General features: G+C 37.1%; 2 protein-coding genes across 8 annotated transcripts in view; one reads left to right on the plus strand and one right to left on the minus strand.

Moving 5' to 3' along the window:
* KIAA0825 (KIAA0825 ortholog) overlaps positions 1 to 10,860 on the minus strand; it is a 396,110-nt gene extending 385,250 nt beyond the window's left edge. For 2 of the 5 annotated variants that reach the window (XM_045498038.1, XM_045498057.1), the window contains exon 1: positions 10,740 to 10,860. The gene's annotated coding sequence lies outside the window, so the exon portion shown is untranslated. The remainder of the gene's footprint in view (positions 1 to 10,739) is intronic. The other 3 variants (XM_045498048.1, XM_045498065.1, XM_045498073.1) reach the window with 3 other exon arrangements.
* Positions 10,861 to 10,886: 26 nt separating this feature from the next.
* The window catches only part of SLF1 (SMC5-SMC6 complex localization factor 1), an 80,231-nt gene continuing 67,114 nt past the window's right edge, over positions 10,887 to 24,003 (plus strand). For 2 of the 3 annotated variants that reach the window (XM_045498086.1, XM_045498098.1), the window contains exons 1-4: positions 15,300 to 15,389; positions 22,188 to 22,301; positions 22,462 to 22,537; positions 23,671 to 23,911. In XM_045498086.1, coding sequence (XP_045354042.1) covers positions 15,333 to 15,389; positions 22,188 to 22,301; positions 22,462 to 22,537; positions 23,671 to 23,911 — 488 coding nt within the window. In that variant the 5' untranslated portion in view covers positions 15,300 to 15,332. Of the gene's footprint in view, positions 11,011 to 15,299; positions 15,390 to 22,187; positions 22,302 to 22,461; positions 22,538 to 23,670; positions 23,912 to 24,003 lie in introns of those variants that run through there. The other variant, XM_045498092.1, reaches the window with a different exon arrangement.

A 24,003-nucleotide genomic window follows, 5' to 3' on the forward strand; every position in this document is an offset into this window, starting at 1 on the left:
CTGTATTTCTTTATGCTAGCAATTAACAACTTGAAAATGAAATTAGGAAAACAATTCCATTTACAATAGCATCAAGTAGAATAAAATACTACACTTAGGAAAAATTTAACAGAAGAGGTCCAAGACATTCATTGAAAACTAGAAAACCTCATTGTGAAAACTTGACTTAGCCCTAAGTAAATTAAAAGTCCGTATTTTATGGATTGAAAGATACAATATTGTGAAAGGAGCAGTAATTCCCAAATCAATCTACAAATTGAATGCGGTCTCTATCAAAATCTCAGCTGCTTATTTTGCAGAAATTAACAAACTGATCTTAAAATTCATATGGAAATACAAGGGACCCAGAATAGCAAAAACAATCTTGAAAAAGAAAAAGGAGAACTCACATTTCCCATTTTTCCAAACTTAGGACAGAGCTACAGTAATAAAGACTGTGTGACACACTATACTTAAGGATAGAGATATAATCAATGGAATAGAATTGATGGTCCAGTAATAAGTCCATACATGTCCAATTGATTTTTGATGAGAATTTCAAGAAAATTCAATAGGGAAAGATTAGTCTTTTCAAGAAATGCTGGTGAGACAACTGGATTACCAACATGTAAAACTGTCAGATTTCTTCATCAGAAGACATACAAAAATTAACTCAAAATTGATAAAACACCTAACTATAAGCACAAAGTATGTTAATTAAAAAAAAAAGCCACAGGTATAAATCTCCTTGACCTTAGATTGGGCAATAGTTTCTTAAAGCAATAAAAGCAAAATTAACAAAATAAACAGGTAAATTGGTTTTCACAAAAATTAAAAACATTTGCACTTCAAAGAACACCATCAGTAAAGTGAAACAACAATCTACAGAATGAGAGAAAATATTTGTAAATCAAATACCTGATAAGGAAATAATATCCCACAACCTATAAAGAAATTATTATAGCACAACAATAAAATGACAGGTAATTCCGTTTTAAAATGGCAAAGGACTTGATCAGATCTTTTCTCCAAGGAAGGCATACAAATGGCCATTAGGTACACGAAATGATGCTCAGCATCATTAGTTATTAGATAAATGCAAATTGAGACTACAAGAGGTACCACTTCACAATTCACTAGAATGGCTATGATCGAAAGACAATAGCAAGTACTGGGGAAGATGTGGAGAAACTGAAACGGTCATAAACTGCTACTGGGAATGTAAAGCACTATCCCTCACTTTGTCAGTGGGAATATTTCCTTAAAAGCACTTTGCATTTTGTAATTATTTTTATAATATCTTTCAGGAGACTGAAAGCACATGAAAACTGGTTTGAGGTCACTTTGCTTCACGTGAGTATGTTAGGGCACTTGTCATTCTGTACTACCTGCAATTACTGATTTGCTTACCTCTTTCAACCACTAAACTGAATTTTAATACGGGACTGTGCATTTTAAAACAAAAATGTGTTTGTTTATTTATTTATTTTGAGAGAGACAGACAGAAGGCAGGGGGAGGAGCAGAGAGAGAGGGAGAGAATCCCACGCAGGCTCCAAGCTGTCAGCACAGAGCCCAATGCAGGGCGAAGTGGGGCTTGATCTCGTGAACTATGAGATCATGATCTGAGCCAAAATTCAGGATCAGACACTTAACTGACAGAGTCACCCAGGCACCCCTGGATTGGGCCTTCTTAATTTTTGCACCTCAGTACCCGTTCAAGTGGCTGACACAGAAGAAGCACAAAGGAAAAGTTAAAGTGATATCAAAGTGTGGTACTCAGATCCTGGATGGAGCCCCAATATTCTTTCAGGGCATTCAAAATTTCAAAACTATTTTCATAATAAGACCTATGCCATTCACTAGATAGACATTTGTACTAATACTGCAAAAGCAATGATCCCCAGGCCCAAACTGCAGTCCTCAAACTGTATTAGTTGTATCAGTGGTCTATTGCTGCTGTACTAACTTCCCACAAATTTACTGTTCTAAAACCACAGAATTATATCATCTGATAGTTCTCTAGGTTAGAAGTCTTGAAATGGGTCTCACCACCCTAAAAAGAAATGGGTCAGGAGAGTTGCATTCCTTTCTGGAGGATCTGAAGAGGATGCATTATTTCCTTGCATTTTCTAACTTTTAGAAGCTGCTTTCATTCCGTGGCTCATGGCTCACTTCCCTCCTTTTCTATTTAGCTTTGTGGGTTGAGTCCTTTTCATACTGGATTACTCTGAATTCCTCTTCAGCCTCCTTCTTCCACTTTTGAGAACCATCATGATTATATTGGACCCATTTGGATAATCCAGGATAATCTCACTATTATAAGGTAAACTGATTAGCAACTTTAATTCCTCTTTGCTATATAATCTCACATATTCACAGGTTCCAGGGATCAGGATGTAGGCATCTGTGGGCAGGGCAGGGGGGAGGGGTTGGTATATCCTGTTTTAACACCTTAGTCCTAGTTCTTCAACCACACAATTGGAATAACAAGTAAAGCCAGGTTTACTTGATAATGTCCTCAATGAGGCAGTAAAGATTAGTAATTTTATGAAGTCAACCTGTGAGTACACCACACATTTTTTTTCAAAATTAACCAAACTGAGCTCTCACTTCAAGGAAAACATTAGACAACATTTGTTGCCAATGATAAAATTACAGCTTTCAAAGCAAAAATAAGAATTTTGGAAAATTCATATATTGTCAGAGGGAGAGGTTCCCAACATTTAAAAATTTTTCTGATGAGACTGCTGGTAATATTAACAAGTAGGATTTTTTGATCATGTATAATGAAAGGTATTAAGATTTGGAAGATCAGCATACCTCAATGAATCAGTGTTTTCCATGTGGCCAATATTTTATGTAACAAAATCATATGTTTATAAAAGAGTCCTTCGAGATAGACCAGTAACAGATTACATAAAGTTCACTGACAGGGTTTCAGATTTCACATTGCAATTAAACTTTAAGAAATCCTACTTACTAAGTTTGGGTATAGGATCAAAGAAAAATATTCACAATGATCTGAAAAGGCCATTTAAAAAAATCCTTTCTTTTCCAACCAGATGTCTGTATGAGGTTGGATTTTGTTTACTTCAATCCAAAACAACTTATCACAACAGACTGAATACAGAAGCAGATCTAAGAATTCAGCACTCTTCTTTAAGCCAGACATTAAAGACACTGCAAAAACATAAAATAATACCACTCTTCCATTAAAACTTTCTTTGGGAATATATAATCATCTTTTTAAAAAAATGCTCTATAAGTTAATGTGTAAGGCTTTATTATTGAATTAACTACTTTTTTAAAAATATTAAATTTTAATTTATAATATAATAAATATAAGTAGATAGAATTACATACATAAAAACTCTTTTTGAGTGTAATTTTTAATAGTGTAAATTACTCCTAAACCAAAAATTTGAGAACTGCCTAGTAAGATAAAGGAGAAAGCCCCAGAAAGATCATGATCAGATAAAGTCTATCAAAGGAATAAGCTGAGGCAGCCACACTGGGCTAGCAGGATAGAGAAGACAACATAAAAACAGGGCATGGAAGGAGGGCTCCATTTACAAAGAGCCCCACCCCCAAAGTCTTTCCCGGTCAAATCTATGATTAGCAAGGACAGAGCTCGCCCTTGAGAAGCTAAATTAGCCCACAGGCATTTGTGAGGGCAGGTATTAATATATGCTAGAAAAGGAAAGAATGATGTTTTACAAAATTATAGAGGAATAAATTAACATGTGATTATCCACAAAACTTGCATTTAAAAATATTAGTGTGAAAAAAATATCAGTGAGCTGGTCTAAAATAGCAAGAAACATGGATAAAAAATGTCATCATGCCAATGAAGCACAGAATAATATTCACTGCTATCAGTAAAAATTAAGACTTCATCAGTAAAATGCTTCTCAAAAAGAGCTCCTATCACTCCTCAATTTAAATTACATAAACTCCAGACTTAAACTGTTGGATTAGCTGTATTCCCCAAAGGGAAAATGGAAAATTCAGGTCACATGGTACGGATGCTAGAAACAACTACAACTGTACAATGTCTCTGACACTCAATGAATGGCCTGAGTCAGAGAAGAGCCCTTTTCAGTAACCTTAGCAAACAAACAATGAAAGTGACAGAAAAGGACGGCCATAGTAACCAACTGGAAAATAGAGTAATTACGTCCCCTAAATAGGACAAACAAGTCTTTTTTTTTGGAAGCATGATAAAAAAAAAAGAGCCCTAAATTTAGATTCTTAAGACCTAACTTTTGGCTCAAGTCGCATTTCCTGAGTTACCTGGGCAACTTAAACTACCTCTTTAGTTTTCGTTTCCTTATGTAAGATAATAAAGTTAGTCTAAATCTCTTGGTTTAAAATTCAACTGTAAAGCACAGTAACAAACACATCCTGTATCCAAATCCTAAAGTCACACACATCTAAAATAAAAATACATGCTAGTACTCACCAATCAGATGAGTTATAATCTGCCATTTGAAAAGCACTGAATTGACATCCACAATTGCTTGTGAAAAACAAAAGTGAGGGAGTTGCCTACAAAACTGTAATATCATGATCTTTTTAACTACAGAAGTATGTTTGGGAGGAAGAAAAATGTACATTCACAAAAATGGATATTTGGGCTAATATTCAGCTATGGATATTAACATTACTCCGTTTTTGAGATTGTATTTATTGGATACCTGAATTTAGAAAAATTTTTAAAGTTTATTTATTTTTTTTTTTGGGGGGGGGCAAGGGAACAAAGTAGGGACAGAGAGGGAGAGACAGAATCCAAAGCAGGCTCTGCACTGTCAGCACAGAACCCAACACGGGGCTTGATCTCAAGAACCGTGAGACCCTGAGACAAAATCAAGAGTCAGACCATTAACCCAATAAGCTACCCAGGTGCCCCACGAATTGAGAAATTTAAACAGCATATTGTGTTTGACTACCTAATGTCAAAAAATCAGTTGCTTAGCTAATGTTTGCATTTTTCCAACTGCTATTTGGATCTTATGATTCCTCAACTGTTCAGTGGCTAACAAAACTGTGTCATAAAATATAGGAAGTTGTTGATCTAAGAATATGTCCCTCAAATGTTAATAATGTCAATGTTTGGCAGCAGGGATTGTACTTGTCTTAGAGGAGGTTAGGGCAGACAGTAAAAGTAAGAGTTGAGGGGCACCTGGGTGGTTCAGTCGGTTGAGCGTCAGACTCTTGATTTCAACTCAGGTCATGATACCAGGGTCGTGGGATTGAGTCCCTTGTTGGGCCCAAACTCAGCATAGAGCCTGCTGAGGATGCTCTCTCTCTTTCTCCCTCTGTGCCTATCCCTCCACTTACTCTCTAAAAAAAAAAAAAAAAAAAAAAAAAAAAAAAACAGAAAACCCAGCTCTTAAAAAAAAAAAATCAAGAGTTTAAGTTTAAATACACTTGTAAATTATAGCATGTGACAACTACCAATTATTTTTTACTAATAGCTAACATTATATTGAGCACTGGGTAACATGAGATTCCTCTAACAGATGACTTTGGATCACATATTCCCCATCGTGCTGTTGAAGCTTTCTTAAAACAGCACAGCAGTCTGACTTCCTTGCTCTTTCCCTTCCTCCCTCCCTCCTTCCAGCCTTTGCAGGTGGTCAGACCTGCACTGAGGCCTGAAGGCACTTCCCTCCCTACTCTTGCTGCCCCTTCTTTATCTTTCACAGGCCTCTTCCCCAATAAACCTCTAGGAAGTCTAAACCCCTCTTGGGATCTGCTTTTCTGGGAATTTGAGCCAACAAAGAAAGTGCACACAAGTCTTGCCACCATATTAAACTCTATGCATCATTATTAAATCTTTGCACAAAACTTATGAACACGTTATCACTATTTTCATTTTAAAAATAAGGAAACAAACACTAAGAACAGAAAAATATCTTTCCCAGAGTCTCACAAATAGTGACAGAGCTGGGATTTGAACGGTTTGCCTTCAGAGTTAGAGCCCAGACCTTATTTTAAAGCAATTACACTACATTAAACAACAAAACTAGACAAATCCCTAACAACATTCTTTCTGATGCCTGTGTGCTTTCACACATTATCACACTTAATCCTAATAAATCTATAAAGTTGATATTAGCACTTGACAGATGAACAAATTGGAGCTCAAATAACTTAAGTAAATCCTTTCAAATCGTGTAAGTTCATGAATTTGAGCTCATATGCAGGTCTTATCTGAATTCAGCTGCTTTACATTTTACTGTTTTGCCTAATTAATCAAAATAACGTTTTTTTAGTTTTAGCTAATTTTGCTGAGAATGTGATTCAGCAAAGAATCCACCAAATGATTTAAACAGCTATATATGTTTCTTCTCTGTGAGTACACGAGTATTCATAAATATTATACTCTATTAGCAACTTAAGCCTGAGCCACCTCTCTCCTTACTGACTTGTACCAAAGTTTACAGGAAAATTGCTGGGGCACTGTTTCAAAAACCTGTCTCCAATAACATGTCAGCAGTTGAAGATGGCAGGCAGTATTCTCTTCACACTTCCTGATACTTTTTAATATTTCTATGCTGATTTTTACCTTTATCTCTTGATTCAACTGCAGACTTTCGTGTGCACCACTCAAAAACTTCCCTTAACCAGAGTCACCTGAAGAGGTAAGTCAGGCGTCTGTAGAATCATCATGTCTAAGGATTAATCCCTGGTTGTTTCCCAGCCTCTAAAAGAACACAGCCTATCAGTACTGTGCAGTACGTCAGTCAGAGCTGCGTGTTGGAAGTAAGTCAGCAATATATGCAAACATTGGAAGGTGGGTGAGTCAAGGTGCGGGGGTTTTTTGGTGTTGTTTTTGTTACTTTGTTTTTCTGTAGCAAAGGCCTGTGGAAAATCTTCCAAAAGTGGCAATCCTGGGGATCTGCGGCAGGCAGATCAGGAAGAGGAGACCCAAGACTGACCCCATTGTGGAGGTCCTGGACACACTCCTGGGAGGAAAGAGGCAAGGGTCCTCTACCCAGTGACTTCAAATGAGGAAACTAAGGCCTAGACACGGGCAGGTAGTTGCTCAGAGTCACAGACATCAGTAAGGGGCAGGAGCCACGGAGACCAGGAGTAGAAGACCTCACGGCTTCAGAGAATCCCCACCCCCAGCCAAACCTGAACCCCCCAACAGCATCTCAGCTAGGTGCCAGTGCCCAGCCCCCACCCTGTCGGAACAACGGGCTTATAAACCAATCCCCACACTACTGATGTGAATCCATGTCCTCTCAGGGAGAAGCCCCAGAAACGGAGTGCTAGATGGACCCTTAAGAGTCCCCTCCCACCTCTGGCTGGGCCTGAGCCCTGAGTCTCAGCCATCCATTCACTAAGAAGGACAGGACTACTCCCTAACCAGGTGAGCAGATTGGGGTAGGGGGTAATAGGCAGGTGCTGGACTGGGGATGGAGTAGAATAATGGACAATTTTTCATTTATTTTTAGTTGATTTGTATAGTCTCTAATTTTTAATCTATAACACATGAGGGTGGGTTTAAATGATCTATAAGGTCCCTTCAGCTGTAAAATCCTCTGACTTTAGCTGACTCCCAAGTATTACTCTGAGTATTTGAGAAATGATCCTCAGAGAAATAAATTTCCCTTTGTGTATACACCTAGTTAGTAGATGAGTCAGGATTACAATCCAAATAGAGGCAGTGTAGCAAAGTGGGTAAGGTAGTGGCCTCTGAAGCGAGCAATGGTTCAAATCACAGCTCTGGCACCTGATGAGTATGGTAACCTAGGACCATTTGCAAGCTTATCTTTGCTTTAGTTTTCTCATCTGTAAAAACAGGGTAATAATACTCTCTATATACTTCTGTGAGGATAAAATAGAACACTGCATAGCAGAGTGTAAACAACAATAAATATTAGGTATTCTCTTATCTCCCATCTCACTGTCCCATATTCTTTGCAAGGGACCACATTGCCTTTTAAGGATGAGTGTGGAGTGGACATTACATTTCAGCATCAAAGTGAGTTTCGATAAATAAGTATGTGGTAAGACCCTTTAAAAAAAAAAACGCATGTACAAATACTTCTCTGTGGATAAAGAACATTTTGAAAAGCAATCACTCCTTCAGTAAATGTTTACTGAGCCCCTACCCTATGCCAGACACTGTGCTAAATGCTGAATATGGGATAATGGACAAAAGATACAGTCTCAATCTTCATAGCAGTAACATTGGATTGAAAACAAACACCTGAGATCTACATATGAACTACGCAAAGCAAATACCTTTCACACAGTGAAGTTAATACAATGTAATAAAATGAACATTAGTATTTGAGACTAGCTGTACATATATACTTGTGTTTATAAAATAGGATATTCTTTATAACTAAGTTCTATGTTATTTATAATATTGGTCATTTCAATGAAATTTTAGTAAATTCCCTGATAATTAGGCTACTTCTTCGCTACATAAAATAGAATACTGGAACGGGTATGTTTAATTAAGGATACTCTCTTAAAATGTGTGATAAGCACCATCTGTCTGAGGGTTACATGAATGAAATGTAACAGTTTTGCTAATAACCAATAAATAGCAATTCTTTACAGGGCATTACAAAGTTCAAATTTATGAAGTTTGTGCTCATTCATTTTCTTTTTTTAAAAATTTTTTTTAATGTTTGTTTATTTTTTAGAGAGAGAGAGAGAGAGAGAGAGCACACACGCGTGAGTGGGGGAGGAGCAGAGAGAGAGGGGGACACAGAATCTGAAGCAGTCTCCAGGCTCTGAGCTGTCAGCACAGAGCCCCATGTGGGGCTCTAACTCACGAACAATGAGATCATGACCTGAGCCGAAGTCGGATGCTTAACTGGCTGAGCCACCCAGGCGCCCCTCATTTTTCTTTTTCTTCATGTGGGGGTGGGTGTGTGTGTGTGTGTGTGTGTGTGTGTGTGTGTGTGTGTGTGTGTGTGTGTGGTGGGGGGAGACAGAGAAAGAGAGGAAACACCTGTCTAAAAAGACAGCTGATATTCTGGAGTTAGAGTCATCTATATCCTGATGGCCTTTAGATTATTTACATTTGTTTGAGTTAGGAAGCTAAAAGAGGCCAAGAATCAACATAGAAAAGAAGCCGGATTATTCATATGACAAAGTTACTTCATGGTGATACCTTAAATCCTTAACACATTCCTTAATCTTTAATACTTTAACCTAAGGAATCCATTAACCCATTAACACATCCCTAAAATCTCTTTATACTCCAGTTTTGCTATCCCTCTGACTTCTGAATGTGACATACTGTCTATCCAACTTTACGTGAGAATAAAAAGAATGATTCTGTTATAGTTATTTATGAGTATAAAGCACAGTAAAAAGAGCCCAAGTTTAGGTGTCACGTAGACTGTTCAAATCTCTATTGTGCCATTTGATTATATAATTTGTGGGAATGTTTTTCAGTCTCAGTCACAATGTTTTTGAGTCTCAGTAGAAAACGTTGGCAAAACAGGGATAATACAAGTTTTCTTGTAGAATGGTAGTAACTTCAAGGAATGTACCGTGCCTGGCGAACGCTAGCTATTTGTGGTATTAGTCGTTGGCTGTATAAATTTCAAAGCCCACAAATCAAGGGCAAGAATACCAAAAGATCACTGCCTGTCTAAAAAGCTAGTTGCTATATTGACACATGTAATTTCCCTTCAATTATTTACAATCCTTTCAAATGGAGAACACAAGTTTAAATAAACATGGTAAAATTGGGACCGAATGAGGATGTTATAAAAGTTGGTTGAACTGTGAATCAACAAGGAGATCAGAATATCAATGTGCTGTCCTAAATATGGTTGCATGACTCTCAAAAGGTAAAAAGGAATTTGGCTAATGCATCAGGGGCTTTTTTCTTTAGGGTAATTTCTAGAACTCTTTGGAACCGGCTGTTTGGGAATAAAAATCAGCTGCCTTTTAGGGGGAAAAGTAATGATTTAAATAGAAGGTGCTGAGGGCAAACTACTTACCTGAAGAAAGTGCATACATAAAAGTGAAGTAGCCAAGGTTCCCTAAATGACATATTTCAAACCTTCCACTGAGAGAACACCTTTCCTCACATCATCTCTCCATCGCAAGCAATTTTCTCTTTACAATTATTGTGGGTACCTCAGTCTTCAAAATTCTCCCCAATCCTTCATTACGGAGGAAACCTGGAGCAGAGCAAGAGCACTTCTGTCTGAAGCTACCCCTACTTTCCCCCTCGTGATCACAGGTTTCCTAAAGCTAAAACGTACATCCACAGTCCAGGAGCTCGTGGTAGTCAGGAAAACAAAGCACCTTCTTACCCAATTCAAACAGCGGCGGGAACGTTTAATTCCAAACATGAACGACTCCCTCATCCCAAACATTTGTAAAAGGTGCAACCCAAGGCAATGGAAACAGCCAGGACAAGGATGGTAAAGTAGCTCTCGAAAATCGAGAGTGACTAAATCCTGCCAATGCCAATGACACTCCTTGGATACTGGACGACTCGCTACTACAAATCGCGGTACACATTGTCTTTGGCCTCAGTTGGGATTCCGAGGTCGAGTTCCAAGTTGGAGATGGACTGTCCTCGTGGAGAACGGGGTGAGCCGGAATCCCGGGGCCTTTTCCAGCAGCAGCGAGTCAACGCTTTAGGGCTGGATGCAGACTCCTGGTTCAACCCTCTCCCGCTCACTTCTTGGTCTTGCTAAGATGCTACACCGGGCCCCGACCAGTCGGAACTATCAGCCCCAGGAGGCAACCCAGAAAAATGACTTACCCGTCTCCCACGTCTGACGCACATCTAGCAGAACCTGGCCCACCCGCCAGAACCCAGTCAGGCACCCGCTCGGACCACCCTGACGACGGATCGAGAGCGTCACTGACAACCACCCGGAAATGGTACAATAGCTTCCGGGGCCGCCTAGCGCGCGGCGGGAAATTATTTCCCAGAGCCCGGATTAGTGAGGTAGCGAGTGCTGCCGCGGCAGTCGTCTCCCCTGTCACCACCGCCACCCGAGGGAAGCAGCCCAGACTCTCCGGCAGGGAAGGTAAAGGGCCTCAGCTCGGAAGACACAGTGTACCCTGATTCTCTGGGGTTGTTTCCTCATTGCCCCCGAAGTTTCTGCGGCGCCCGGCTGTGAGATTGGGAAGGGGCTGGGGTTGAGCGCCGGCGGTGCCCGCTTCTCCTGCCTTCCGCAGCCACCATTCGTTCCCACTCGCCCGGCCTCGCTGAGCTCTGCGCCCGCGTTGGTGGGCTGCGGCCGCAGACCCCGCCCCGATCCGCCCTTGCCGCGGCTGGGACCGCCGCCGAGTCTCCGCAGTGCAGGGCTGAGCGGCTTCCCCCGCCTCCTGTTTGCGCAGCTCGGCTGGTGGATCTTCTGCCAGGAAGGCGCTAGGCCACCCGCGTCTCTCGTTGCCATAGAACCGACTGGGACGCCTCTCGCTGAGTCTCTTGGCTGCTTTCCATAATTTAGCGTCAGTGCAGGTGGCTCGGATCCCCCTGGCCCACCTACCAGTGACGGGGAAAGTGGTGCCATTCTTTTCTCCCTGGTAGAATTTTTTAACATAACCAAATGGTAATGATCATGTATTTGCGGCTACTGTATGCCTTTAAACATACGCACACACTTTTCCTAAAAGAAGGGTGTACATTCCTGGAGGTTATAATATCTTAGCTGCCTGAGTCTGGGAACAAGACTAATCATTTTCACATTTCCTCCCACTTCCAAAGTGTCTGATTAAATATTGAAGAAAAATTTTTTTTGGTTTGTCTCAGATACTTCCTGTCAGGATTTGACCCAGAAATTAGATGGAGCCTGATTTTTGGACGTCACCAGCTCTTTTTTTGACAAATGACTATCCTGTCCCCCTCCCCAATTTTTTTTTTTTCGTTGAGACTTTAGGTATGAACATTTAAATTGAATTTACAGTAGACGTGTGACGACAGAGTGCCTAGTGAACTTTTTGGTTTATGTTAAGTTATGCCTCAGTACCTAGAAGTATCTATTGATATGCAAGGTGTTCTCGTTTTAGGAACTTTTGATAACCTGTATTGCAGGTGTTCAGTACATAAGTTGAATGTTGGAGGTGTATTTTTATGTCTAACTTGATTATATTTGATTTAAAGAGTATTGTTAATTTAAATGAATCAGGATGTTTTAAACACTTGAAGTTATAAATTACTGTGAAGACCATTAGCCTTCAAGTAATGCAGATAAGCCCCTTTTAGATCTGTTTTCTAAGTAACGATTTTTTTTTTTTTGCGTGTTGACTTAGGTTCAATTGTATGATGTAATATTTTCTTGCTTCCTTAAAGCAGAAAGCATAGTCATGTGAAACAGTCTTTGAAACAGTTGTTAAATGTGGCTACCTTTCATCAAAATTCATACTTCTTATGACTTCATAATAGTATCCAAAATTTTCATGGAAATTTTTTTTTTTTTTTTAACCAATAGTATAGCTTTATTAACTAAAGAGTATTTTTCTTATTCTAAGGTAATCTTTTCATTGCGTAAACACTTTTTAAAATGAACAATTGCGTATAGACTGTGAATAATAAAACCTAAATAAAGTACAGAATCCTCTTTCTCAATAATACAACTATAATGAAATATGTAACTCTTGTAATTGTCCATAAATATGCTAATGGAAAACGTATCCTGCACAATGTATTGTGTACTCTTTCTAACCTTCTAAGGACATCTTATTGCTTAAAAGTAAAATCTCCCTGAAACTTTTTTTAAGTTATTTTTTAGAGGTTTACTGATTTTGAGAGAGTGAGAGCATGAGCAGGGGGCAGGGCAGAGAGAGGGAGAGAGACCCTCAGACAGGCTCCATATTGTCAGTGCAGAGCCCGATGTGGAGCTCCAACTTAAGAACTACGAATCATGATATAAGCTGAAACCAGGAGTTGGACACTTAACCACCTGAGCCATCCAGGCGCCCCAAAATATCCCTGAAACTTTTTTTTAATGTTTATTTTTGAGAGAGAGAGAGAGAGAGAGAGAGAGAGAGAGCGCTCGTGCACAGGTGGGCAAGAGGCAGAGAGGGAGACACAGAATCTGAAGCAGGCTCTCAGTTGTCAGCACAGAGCGAGCGCAACATGGGCCAAAGTCAGATGCTTAACGGACTGAGCCACCCAGGTGCCCCTCCCTGAAACTTTTAGGTTGACTTAGTTTTTACTTTCTTTGTATCAAAATTACTTTGAAATAGGCTGTTTCCTTGTTCTTGATGGAGAAAAGCCCATATGAATTAGTCTAGTAATTAATTCATCTGAGATCCATTTTGAAAAGAAAATAATGAAAATTTACTTTTTGTAATAAAAAAATGGCACTCTTTAGATTGTTCCTAGAAATGCATTGAAACTTTAGACATTAGTGTTATTTTTTTAATTATGTTTAAATATTTTCAGTAATACTGTTCATTTAAATATCTCCTCACCCTCATAGTAGATTCCTTTTCCTGCGGTATATTTTTCTCTTATACTAGCTAAAAATAGGTTAATTTGTAAAATTATAATGTGGTTAAAAGTATTAGGCTAAATTCTGAAATTTAAGTTCGTGGTATTGTAGAAAAGGCGTTTAGAAACAGAAACAGGCAGATCTTTGAACCAAACCTTGGTTTCACCATTTTGCTAGCTGTGTACCCTTGAGCTAGTTTCTTAATCGCTAAGATTCTCTAGTATCCTCATCCGCATAAGAAGGGTAAACAGCACTTAAATTGTCAATAAGGGAAGGAACTAACATGTAGTATACAGACTATAGTTAGGTCCTCATTAAAAGTGAACTCTTGCTTGTTTAACTTTATGTCTTATGCTTCTACTAAGTAATTAATACAAAGTTCCTAGTGTACTTAAAGCAGGTTTGACTTTCACCTCCCATAGCTAACCAACATAGACGGTCTATCCATTCTTTTTTTCCCTGAACATGGCCCCTCTTGTCCATCTTGTTTCCTTAAGGGTGGCTTTATCCATAAAAGTAGCATCTCCAGTGCACTTGTTCCTTGTATGGTACTGGATAGATGGAATATCTCCGTAAGTCCTCTTAGCCTGCCATTTCTTCCTCACCAGAGTCATTCTGCTGCAACTTCACTTGCTCCCTCTTCTGCTAAATTTACCGTCAAAAAGACTGAGTATGACTGCTCCTTTCCCAAGTAATGCCATTGGAATAAGAGCATACCTTAGGTCTCACCACTGGAGACCTATACACACTGGAGTCAAATACACACAAGCACACATATTTTGTATCTTTAAAGGAAGAGGCAGGAATGGACACTACATCTTTAAGAAAAAAATTCCAAAGGCCAGCTGAATGAAATTAAAAAAGGCCTAATTTGGCTCTTAGGCCAAGAGGGTACAGAATTCCTAAATTTCACTTGATGTTACTGCATTCAGAGCCAAACAGTAATCTACTCACTCAGTATGAATACAGTGATTTGTATATACCTTTTGTGATACTGGTTAAAACAGATATCCAACCCTTTGACCCTTTTTCATTTATTTGCTTTCCCTGTTAAACGCTTTAGGTAAGAGAAACCGTGAAAATCTTAAAACTCTTGACAAAGCAGCAATATTGATTGTATTTAAGACTTGGTATATCCTTTCCAGAAAAGGGAAGTTTAGAAGTGATTTTCTTTAGTAGATTTAAAGTCAAAAGAGAGGTAGGTTTAAAATCAAAATAGTTCGCTAGAATAACATTAAGAAACTTTAGTTTTCAGTTTTCAGTTACTTACTTGTTGCCTTGAAAGGATGAAGAATATTCACTGGCATGGAAAAATGAACATTATAATATTTTAAATAAAACTTAAAATACAGAATTATATCATCTCAGTTTTGTTTATATATATATATGTTATTTTTTCACATACATAAACTTTTAAGTAAATCCTTTATCTTAATTATTAGCATACAACTTAAAGGATGCATTATGGTTGATCATAAAATCAATGTAATCAGAGGATCAGACGTTTATGCTTATTTTCCTACCACAAACCTTGTTGAGCATCCCTGCCCATTTTTTGCAGCACTTTATTCTTTCACTCAGTGGTTTACACCCTGGTTTTTTATCCTCCCTCCTGAACCAGACCTTTGCTTTCAACTGTATTCCTGCCTCTACTTCTCCCTGACTTCTCTTTTCTATACACTCGGTCATATTCTTCAGTTATGTTCTAGCTATGTGTCATTGTAAAGAATTCATAGACCCTAAGAAGCTAGTACATAATAAAATATTCTTAATTATGATGAGTGCTATAGGTTTATTTGCATTTCCAACCAACACCAACTGCACAGGAATTTCAGGCATCAGGGATAGGCCCATGTGGGAGATATTTTGGGAAAGTCCACACCACAGAGACAGTTGCTTTCTCTGCATAAATGCCAGCTCTGTTCACAATCATTATCTGCTTAGTTGTGTGTATTATATGGTTCAAGGTAAGTAACTATTTTTTTAAATACTTACTATTTAAAAAAATTATTACAAAAGTATTTTCTTGGAACTAAGAATCTAGTGTGTAATTTTTCACTTTTTGACGGTAAAGATAAAACCTTTAACTTTAAATAAATGCTCTCTGTTTTCTCTTCTTTTTGTTGTGTTAGGATAGTAGCTTCTGTGTGAATGCTTGCAGGACCACTCCCTACAAGTTCTAGAAAAAGCTATCATTTCCTTAGAAATACCAATGATAGAATTATATTGCAGAATGTTTGCTTACTTTCTTGCGCTGGAAGACATCTGGCAGTTAGCCCTTGATCCTCCGTACCCCAGAACATATCACCCACATAAAACTTGACCCTTCTTATAAGGACTTTGAATTGTTTGAGTCATTAGTAGTTATTAAACCAGTATTATATAACCCTCTCTTTGGGCTTATTGGCATGTCAGGCTGTTGTTTCTTGTTTTCTTGATCCTGCAGGGTCATAGGAAGAATCATTAAACCACTGATTAAATAAATATAAATAACACTACTCATGTATCTATAAATGTCTTTTTCTATGTATACAAATATCAATTTTTTCATGTATCTGTATGAATTATATCAGTGATCCAGCCCATAAGTTTGTCATAGGATTATAGTATTAAAAAGCATTGCTAAATCTATTGTAAACTGTTACTTAAACTAGAACACTTGCTAATAGGATGCTACTCGATTAGGTTAATGGAATTTATTTTTATTTTTTTTTTAATGTTTATTTATTTTCAGAGAGAGAGAAGGAGGGAGGGGGGGAGAGAGAAAAAGAGGGGAGAGAGAATTCCAAGCAGGCTCTGTGTTGTCAGTGTGGAGCCTGATGGGGGGCTGGAACTAACAAACCCCATGAGACCATGACCTGAGCCAAAATTGAGTCTGGATACTCCATCGACTGAGCCACCCTGGTGCCCCTGGAATTTGTTTTTAAAAAATTGTGCTAGTTAGTTTGTGCCATCGCTAGGATTCACACTTCTGTGAAAGTTTAGCTAATAGCCCAGTTTTTCTGATAAACTTGTAAATAAGTGCCCTGTATTTTTATTTGTTTTTTAACATTAGTATTTGCATAATGTTTGAATCAGGACATGCTGTTATTTCACATTTCCCTTCTTCTTGCTTGTTTAGTTTCAGTTTCATTTTTAATTGTTTTTCAGAGGAAAGAAATTGCTTTAAAAGAGCTTTCCTGATTTCTATTAAGTAGTTGGTCCTGTTTTCATTTTAGTGTGGACTCTTGCTGTGATAGAAAATGCTGTTAAATATACAAAATGGATGTATTTATTCCACTGCAAAGAAAGTATGATTTAAGATGAAAAGTTTGCATGATGCACATCCAAGTCATTTAATAATTTATACATCAAAATGTGCGAAAATGCCAATAATCATAAACATTCCGGGGCCCCTGGGTGACTCCGTCAGTAGAGCACTGGACTCTTGATTTTGGCCCTGGTGATGATCTGATGGTCGTGGCGTGGAGCCCAGCGTCTGGCTCCATGCGGAGTGTGGAGCTTGCTTGGGATTCTCTCTCTCTTCTCTGCCCTTCTCCCCAACTTGCATGCTGTCTCTTTCTCTACATAAACATTAAAAATAATAATAATAAACATTCCAATTATAGAATAGCTATTAATTAACTTGATCGAAAAGAGGAATATAGTATAATTTTTCCCCCTTGTAGTTCTATATAACATCTAGTTCTCAGGAAGCAGAAGAATAAAATTTCAAGGACAATCTTTAAATAGAACATTCTGGATAATAATGTTACAGTGATTTTGTATTCATTGCTTTCTGTATGTATATTCTGATTATTTAACAGTCTATATGTGTCAATATTTTAGAAAAGCCAGATGAGCAAAATTTTAGGTTTTTAAAGCTAATCAGCCTCTCTTGGCAACATTTCTTCGAATAGCCTACTAAATAGCTTTTTGAATCTTTAAAATACATAAACAAAATAAATGTAGTAGGTAATATAAATATGACTAAAACACTTGTGTTCCTCTGATAAAAGTGGCTCTCAAGAAATATAAAAAGTTAGATTGCTTTTCCACTAGAATACCGAGATGATCTTCACCAGTATTTTGAATCTCACCTAATATTTGTTAAAGGACCTACCATTTTCTTATTGTTTGTTTTAATTCTTTTTTATTATTCTTTGGGGGGCACCTGAGTGGCTCAGTTGGTTAAGCATCTGACTTTGGCTCACGTCATGCTCTCTTGGTCCATGAGTTAGAGCCCTGTGCCTGGTTCTGCCCTGACAGCTCAGAACCTGGAGCCTGCTTGGGATTTTGTGTCTCCCTCTCTGCCCTTCCCCTGCTCTTTCTCTCTCTCTCTTTCTAAAATAAACATTAAAAAAAAAAAAAAAGAAAATACCAAGATGATCTTCACTGGTATGTTGAATTTCACTTACCTAGTATTTCTTTTTTAGTTTTTTTTTTTTTTAACATCTATTTATTTTTGAGAGACAGAGAGACCACAAGCAGGGGAGGCGCAGAATCCAAACCAGGCTCCAGGCTTCAAGCTGCCAGCACAGAGCTCAACGCGGGGCTCGAACTCACGGACCGTGAGATCATGACCTGAGCCGAAGTTGGCCACTCAACCAACTGAGCCACCTGGACACCCCACTTACCTAGTATTTCTTAAAGGACCTACCATTTTCTTTTTTGCTTGTTTTTTAATTCTTTTTTAATTCTTTTTTAATGTTTTTATTTAAATTTCAGTTAACACAGTGTAATATTGGTTTCAGGTGTATGGTATAATGATTTAGCACTTCCTTACAACACCTGATGTTCATCACAGGTGCGCTCCTTATTCCCTATCACCTATTTAATCCATCCCCCACTCCTTTCCCCTGTGGTAACCATCATTTTGCTCTGTATAGTTAAGAGTCTGTTTTTTGGTATGCCTCCCTCTCTCTCTCTCTCTCTTTTTTTTTTTTTTTTTTTACTTTGCTCATTTTTGTTTCTTAAATTACATCGATGAGTGAAATCATATATTTGTTGGTCTCTGACTTATTTCACTTAGCATAGCCCTCTCTAGCTCCACCTATGTCGTTACAAATGGCAAGATTTCATTCTTTTTTACGGCCGAGTAATATTCCATTGTATATATACCACATCTTTATCCATTCATCAGTCTATGTACACTTGGGCTGTTTCCATAATTTGGCTATTATAGACAATGCTGCTATAAACATTGGGGTACATTTATCCCCAATAAAAAATTATATATATTTTTTTATTCTTCGGGTAAATATCTACTATTGCAATTGCTGGATCATAGGGTAGGTCTGTTTTTTACTTTTTGAGGAACCTCTATACTGTTGTCCAGAGTGACTGCACCAGTTTGCATTCTCACCAACAGTGCAAGAGGGTTCTGCTTTCTCCACATCCTCACCAACAGCTGTTGTTTCTCATATTGTTGATTTTAGCCATTCTGTCCCGTGTGAGGTGATATCTTATAGTTTTGATTTGTATTTCCTTAATGATCAGTGATGTTGAGCATCTTTTCATGTGTCTCTTGGCCATCTGGATGTGTTCTTTAGGAAAATGTCTGTCATGTCTTCTGCCCATTTTCTAATTAGATTATTTGGGTTTTTTTGCATGTTGAGTTCTATAAATTCTTTATATATTTTGGATACTGACCCTTTATCAGATATTTCATTTGCAAATGTCTTCTCCCGTTCCTAAATTGCCTTAGTTTTATTGATTGTTTACTTTTCTGTGCAGAAGCTTATTTTGATGAAGTCCCAATATCTTATTTTTGCTTTTGTCCCTTGCCTCAGGAGACCTATCTAGAAAAAGGTTACTGCCTCTGTTCTCCTCTAGGGTTTTTATAGTTTCAGGTCTCACATTTAGGTCTTTCATCCATGCTGAATTTATTATTGTGTCCTGTGTCAGAAAATGTTCCGGTTTCATTCTTTTGCATGTTGCTGTCCAGTTTTCCCAGCATCATTTGTTGAAGTGACCATCTTTTTCCCATTGGATATTCTTTCCTGGTTTGTCAGAGATTAGTTGACCATATATTTGTTGATTCATTTCTGACTTTCTAGTCTGTTCCACTGATGTGTCTATTTTTATGCCAGTACTATACTGTTTTGATCACTACAGCTTTGTAATATAACTTAAGTCTGGAACTGTGAAGGCTCCAGCTTTGCTTTCTTTTTCAAGGAGGACCTATCAGTTTTTAAAGGAAATTTGCCTGAAGGATTTATTTATGTCCATAGAATTAATAGAAGCAGCATTTCTCCCTACTTGTGGTCATATGCCTTGTAATCCACTTGTGGCTTTGTTCTACATGTGTTAATGTGTTCTGCATCAAATTGAGTCATTGTTTCAAGCAACAGAGCATATTCTTTGCAAAGTTGTTATATATTACCAGTCTATATAAGTGGATATTATCACTCAGCAGCTATGTCATATATCCCATAAACATGGTTAAAGAGATTTATAAGGAGTTCCTTCTGCAAGAAGCCACTTATAATTTACTTAGTGTTGGTTTTCATGAGTGGTTTTTCATATAACAAGCCCTGTTTTGTGCATTTTATAATTTTGTACCAGAACCTTTTAACTTTAAAAAAAATGTTTCATTGAGGAACCTTATCCTTAGAGACACATTCTTTATGTTAAGTATCTTGATTTTTAGGATTTTAAAGGGTTAATGCATTACATCCCTTTCCCTCTTTTGGAGCCACTAGAGAAATAAGAAAATTCATTATTTTGGGGCCAAAATACCAGCTTTTTTACTGATTAAAAATTGGTTTGGAAGAGTTAGCTTTGTGTAACTCAAGTGTGCTTCTTAATACATAATCTCAGAATTCATTTACCCACCACACTGCAGGATTACTACTGGCAGTTTCTTGGGACATGTCAGAAAGCATTAATAGGAACTTGTCTTTGCAAGAGGATGGTCCAGCAAAGCATGCATATCCAGTTAGTTCTCTCAGGTAACTTCTCCTCCCAAAGCAAGGAGTGATGAAGGGTAGAGAGAAACCAGGCTTATTTCCAGCTGAAGTTCTTCCTCTTAGAAACCTTAAGCAAAGAAAATGAAGCTTCACTCATAACCCTGAATAGTGCTTTTAATTGTTCACAGTGAGACTTTCTTTCAGGTTTTACTCAAGAATGAATCTCAACTTTTACTTAAATACGTATATGTATGTATAGTTCATATATATTTAGTACCTATATATGTTTGGTCTTTGACAGTAGACTTTCTATAAAGAACACTTGTCTTTATACTCGTCTTGTTCTATGTAACACTTGTCACCAGCTGTCTGTTACTATTCCCGGCCTCAAACAGGTATAATTTTTCAGTTTCCTTTTAATTGCTTTAAAGGGTCAGCTGCTTTTGCTCTATGGCATTAATTAAACACTAATTTAGAGCCATAGTGACATAATTGTTAGAGAAATGAAAAATTACCAATTTCTCTAGTCCCTGCTTTCTTCATCTATAAAGAGAAAGTAGATTTTCTATATGATACTATCTAGTTCTGAAGTTCTGATGTCATGTAAACAAACAAAATTCTGTATTCTAATTAAAAATACTGTGAGGGCGCCTGAGTGTCTCAGCAGGTAAAGCATCTGACTCTTGATCTCAGCTAAGGTCTCAGAGTTTCTGAGTTCAAGCCCCACATTGGTCTCAGTGCTGGCAGCACGGAGCCTGCCTGGGATCCTCTCTCTCCCTGACCCTTCCCTGCTTGTTCTCTCTCTCTCTCTCTCTCAAAATAAGTAAATTAACTTTTTTAAAAAAACATTAAAAAAAATAAAAATACAGTGAGGTGTAATCTTTTTTGCTTAATAAATGTGCCTCTTCAAAAACAAAATGTTTTATGAATAACATTTAAATGTAGATTAAGGTTCCTATTAAATATAGATTAAGGTTCCTATTAAAATTAAGGTTCCTATTAAAATGTAGATTAAGGGGCACCTGAGTGGCTCAGTTGGTTAAGCATCCGACTTCGGCCCAGGTCATGACCTCACAGTTGGTGAGTTCGAGCCCCACGTCGGGCTCTGTGCTGATGGCTCAGAGCCTGGAGCCTGCTTCAGATTCTGTGTCTCCCTCTCTCTCTGCCCCTCCCCTGCTCTGTCTCTCTCTCTCTCAAAAATAAATAAACATAAAAAAAATAAATAAAATAAAATAAACTTGAAAACTGATTTTTTTTTCAGTTTATTTTGTAGGTGATGAAACTAACATATAGCAGAGTTAAGAAATGTATATTGGGAATAGAATCCAGGTTCATTATATGTACCTGATATACTAAGTTACTTGGTGTAAATGATGTGGGACCATAAGTTTTATCATCTCTACTTACTTACACATACTCTCAATATATATCCATAAGCACCTTAAAAATTGTTATAAGGTAAGATTAGGTTTCATTGTCCATATTGTACTTGTTGCATAAGACCTTAACAAAAAGAGTGCTTTTAAAACGAAGCTAGTATTATTATACTAATATTGTTTAAATATCCCCTTCTGAAGAATTGTATTCATTCATCAGTGTTTTAGTGTCAAGTGATGTTCTGATGGAAACTTTCAGTGTTCAAGATAGAAAAAAAAATCTATTTACAGTTGTATTTTGAGAAGATAACTTTATAAACCAATTTCTATTGAACATAAGCAATCTTAACAGTGGTATTGACAATATAGCCTTAGATGTTTAATTCTTTTTATGTTTAAGTTTTATTTTTTTTATTTTTGCACTCATAGTTAAAAAAATAATGTCAATCCTGTGAATAATATCTTTAACATATTTTATCTTTATGTGTATATATGTTAGATGGAAGATGGTGCTCCAAAGCATATCATCCAGATGACGGGATTTAAGATGGAAGAAAAGGAAGCTCTAGGCAAATTGCTTTTAAAACTAGATTGCACTTTTATTAAGAGTGAGGTGAGTACAGAAACTTACCAACTATTTAAAATAGAATTGAAAAATAATATTGGCCTAAGAATGATAAAATGTCCTCCTGATATTATAAGAATAAAATAAATGTGCTATAAAGGAAATCTTACCTTAGTAACGTTTCTTCACTTGGATTTTTTTCTTCCAGAAATACAAAAATTGTACACATCTTATAGCTGAACGCTTGTGTAAAAGTGAAAAGTTTTTAGCAGCTTGTGCAGCAGGTAAATTAACTACTTTCCTCCTTGAATGAAAATCTTCATGTGAAAAAAGAAGTACCTTCATCACCAAAAGATAGTATGCTTATTATATCAAATAAATGTGGTTTTTCCTGATATTTTTCTGAAAATATGTTATAATATTTTTTTGTTTTATTTTTCTAAGGAAAACTTTGTAACATACGAAAATGTATCAAAGAGGCAGAAATCCTTAACTTTACCAAAGACTTAGTGTCTTACATAAATGTTTTATGTCAGAAAAAAAAAAAAATTAACAAAAAAGATAGGCACAAAATACCAAAAAAAAAAAAAAAAAGCTTTTCTTGAAGCTTCAGTGAACTGGTCTAGTCAAGTTTTCTTTGATCTGTCCTTGAAAAGAGACTTTGTTCTCCTTCTACTGCCTCTGTTCCCACCCATGCTATGAAACAGTGATCATGCTGTTTTGTTTTTCTAAGATTTTAAATTCCATAAGTCCAACTTGGGATTTAGTGTCCTCCCTTCTATCTTTGTCATCCTTGATGTTCCTTTTATTGTTTCTTTTACTGTGATTGATCTGGCATGTCATCAGTCCACTAATTTTCAGAAAAAAATTATAATGCCAGTGAATTTATTATTTTTTAGAATAACTCACCAAAAGGATACTTGGATTTATTTTTATATCTGAAAATGAAAACCTATACTGTGCATGCTGTTGAAAACAGTTATTGATGCCCAGTTAAAGAAGGTGCAAGAGTGTTTGTAAATTTCTTTTACAAAGTGTAACATTGCTGTAAACATCATTGCAAAAGTTATTAGTATAGGAGGAAAAATATAAATCTCAGCCAAATTGGTGAATAGTAATAGTAGACATAATTTAAGTAATACCACATGTATTTTATTAAGCCTTGGGTTTGTATTTTCTTCAGTAATGTTTTTAGACTTAGAATTATTGTGGGAAAAATTACATACAATGTTCAGTGACATTGTAACCCTCTACCAAAAATTTGGGGAAACAAACATAATTCAAAGATCGTGTTGGCAACATAGCCTAAAGGTCTCATGTTGAAAAAGGTCAAACTTTATTTGATATTTAGTCCTTATTGTTTACCATTCATTAGAACCAAAATTATTTTGTGATTGACACTTGATTTGCTTTCTAGGAAAGTGGGTACTAACTAAGGACTACATAATTCATAGTGCCAAAAGTGGCAGATGGCTTGATGAAACAACTTATGAATGGGGCTATAAAATTGAAAAAGACTCTCATTATTCGCCTCAAATGCAATCTGCACCTAAAAGATGGCGTGAAGAGCTGAAACGCACTGGTGCTCCAGGAGCCTTCCATAGATGGAAAGTTGTCCTCCTTGTTAGAGCTGATAAACGAAGTGATTCTCTTGTAAGGTAAGATGAGTTCAATCTCATGAAAGTTAAAGCAATGAACAAAAAAAAACAATTTTGGTTTGCATGAATACCTTTTTGAATTTCTTTGAAAT

This window comes from Leopardus geoffroyi, chromosome A1, assembly GCF_018350155.1.
Source record: "Leopardus geoffroyi isolate Oge1 chromosome A1, O.geoffroyi_Oge1_pat1.0, whole genome shotgun sequence".
Taxonomy (NCBI): domain Eukaryota; kingdom Metazoa; phylum Chordata; class Mammalia; order Carnivora; family Felidae; genus Leopardus; species Leopardus geoffroyi.